Genomic DNA, 2,692 nt, shown 5'->3' on the forward strand with positions numbered 1-2,692 from the left:
TGCATGATAGTGTAACCCCTCTCTCCCGGGTCCTCATCGCCCCTCTCACCCAGGTCTACAGCATGCGAGCCAGTGTCCAGTTCACAAATGGCTCTGGGGTAGAAGCATGATCAACTGAATCATATTCCTACACATAATGCAGCGGCTGTAGGCTAATCCAGCGACCCTGTCTCAAAAAATTTAAAATTAGAGTCATGTTTTATATTTGTTCAAAAAAAAAAACTTATTCAGATGAATCCACCTAAACTTGTAGGATAGAATATTAAACAGAGACAGTTTGTGAGGTGGGCCTATTTGAAAAAAAGGAAAATGAACGTTTTCCAATCATTTCGCAGTTGATAGTGTCGCCAGAGAAACGCACAATCCTCTCGTAATTAGGCTAATTTAATTATTATGACATGGTTTGAATGCAGCATTCATCTCATCCAACCCCAATCAAACACACCTGAACAAGCTAATCCAGGTCTTTCTTTCAGATTACTGGAAAGCTACAGGCAGGTGAGTTTGATCAGGGTTGGAGTTGACCTGATCTCTTTGTATCTTTAAAAACCCATTTACAGTGGTTGGTGTTACAGCAACGCGTTTATTTGTTTTAGTTTTCTGCGCTTTGTTGGCGGCTCTTGAAGACACACCAGTTCAGTGCTTTTTCCAGCAGAGATCATTGTGAGAGCACAGGTCGGGAGGATGACTGCTCGTGTGTGTTGCTTGATGATTGTTTTATTGTGTCTGTTCGGATATTTGAGTATAACCGATGCTGGAAAAACAACAGGTGAGAAGATCTTGTTACTTCATTACATAATCTAAAGAAATGTAGAAATGTGTGATGCTCAGTCTTTAAATGCAGGATTAGGAATGGATTTTAAAAGGTTATTAACCTCAATATTGTATCCAATATTGTATCCCTCCCCCCTTCCCCCCCCCAAATTAAGCAGAGACTGAAGAGTTTTGTCATTGAGTGAATGAAAATCTTTCACATTCAGTGACTCTTGTCATGTGTCTGTATAACAGCAAAGCCAGGAAAGTGTCCACCCCAATCATCTGGGAATAAATCGTGTAGTAGTTCCTGTAAGAGTGACTCCAACTGTCCCAACAATGAGAAGTGCTGCAGCAATGGCTCTGGAAATTACTGTACAGCTCCATATATAGGTATGTTATTAGTTTGGTCAGCTGGTAATGAGAACTAATTTGGCTGCTTTTTTTTCATACAAGTAGGTGTGACTTGAACCCTTTTGGAATTAGTTTTTTTTTTTTTTTTTTTTTTGTAGATAAAATGTGCTGTATATTGATGTGGCATATAGTCTATGTACAGACTAAAGCTGACTATCTGTGTCCATGCAGTGAAACCAGGTCAATGTCCCGACCCAAAGAACATTCCACTGTCTGCTGAAAGCTGTGACCATGATGGCCAGTGTCCTGCCACACAGAAATGTTGCCCAACCACCAGTGGACGTGCATGCAGTGAACCACGTGGCCAGGGGAGTGGCTCTGGCTCTGGTCAGGGGAGCGGTCAGGGCCAGGGAAGTGGCACTGGCTTTGGCCAGGGAAGTGGCTTTGGTCAGGGGAGCGGCTCTGGCTTTGGCCAGGGAAGTGGCTTTGGTCAGGGGAGCGGCTCTGGCTTTGGTCAGGGAAGTGGCTTTGGTCAGGGCAGCGGTCAGGGCCAGGGAATTGGCTCTGGCCAGGGGAGTGGTCAGGGTCAGGGAAGCGGCTTTGGTCAGGGGAGTGGCCAGGGAAGTGGCTTTGGCCAGGGAAGCGGCTTTGGTCAGGGCCAGGGGAGTGGATTTGGCCAGGGGAGTGGTCAGGGCCAGGGAAGCGGCTCTGGATTTGGCCAGGGAAGCGGCTTTGGTCAGGGCCAGGGGAGTGGTCAGGGCCAGGGAAGCGGCTCTGGATTTGGCCAGGGAAGCGGCTTTGGTCAGGGCCAGGGAAGTGGATTTGGCCAGGGAAGCGGCTCTGGCTTTGGTCAGGGAAGTGGCTTTGGTCAGGGCAGCGGTCAGGGCCAGGGAATCGGCTCTGGCCAGGGGAGTGGTCAGGGAAGCGGTCAGGGAAGTGGCTTTGGTCAGGGGAGTGGCCAGGGAAGTGGCTTTGGCCAGGGAAGCGGCTTTGGTCAGGGCCAGGGCAGTGGATTTGGCCAGGGGAGCGGCTTTGGTCAGGGGAGTGGTCAGGGCCAGGGAAGCGGTTCTGGATTTGGCCAGGGAAGCGGCTTTGGTCAGGGGAGCGGTCAGGGCCAGGGAAGCGGCTTTGGTCAGGGGAGCGGTCAGGGCCAGGGAAGCGGCTTTGGTCAGGGGAGCGGTCAGGGCCAGGGAAGCGGCTCTGGATTTGGCCAGGGAAGCGGCTTTGGTCAGGGCCAGGGAAGTGGATTTGGCCAGGGAAGCGGCTTTGGTCAGGGCCAGGGAAGCGGCTTTGGTCAGGGCCAGGGGAGTGGCTTTGGTCAGGGCCAAGGGAGTGGATTTGGCCAGGGAAGCGGCTTTGGTCAGGGCCAAGGGAGTGGATTTGGCCAGGGAAGCGGCTTTGGTCAGGGCCAAGGGAGTGGATTTGGCCAGGGAAGCGGCTTTGGTCAGGGCCAGGGGAGTGGCATTGGTCAGGGGATCGGTCAAGGCCAGGGAAGTGGTCACTGAAGTGATCAGTCAGGGAAACGGTCTTTGAACTTTCATAGGAACTTTGGATGACACCTACTGGAGATCTTTCAATTCTTATG

At 51.0% G+C, this 2,692-nt stretch overlaps 1 protein-coding gene across 1 annotated transcript; it reads left to right on the forward strand.

Moving 5' to 3' along the window:
* Window positions 1-548: 548 nt before the first annotated feature.
* On the forward strand, window positions 549-2,228 carry LOC113089377 (keratin-associated protein 6-2-like; the record flags this gene model as incomplete). Its single annotated transcript, XM_026256003.1, has 4 exons — window positions 549-769; window positions 1,009-1,146; window positions 1,339-1,666; window positions 2,003-2,228. Coding segments are annotated over exons 1-4 (777 nt in total), but the record flags the coding sequence as incomplete, so codon positions are not given.
* Between the last annotated feature and the right edge of the window lie 464 nt (window positions 2,229-2,692).

This window comes from Carassius auratus, unplaced genomic scaffold, assembly GCF_003368295.1.
Source record: "Carassius auratus strain Wakin unplaced genomic scaffold, ASM336829v1 scaf_tig00049729, whole genome shotgun sequence".
NCBI classification, from domain to species: domain Eukaryota; kingdom Metazoa; phylum Chordata; class Actinopteri; order Cypriniformes; family Cyprinidae; genus Carassius; species Carassius auratus.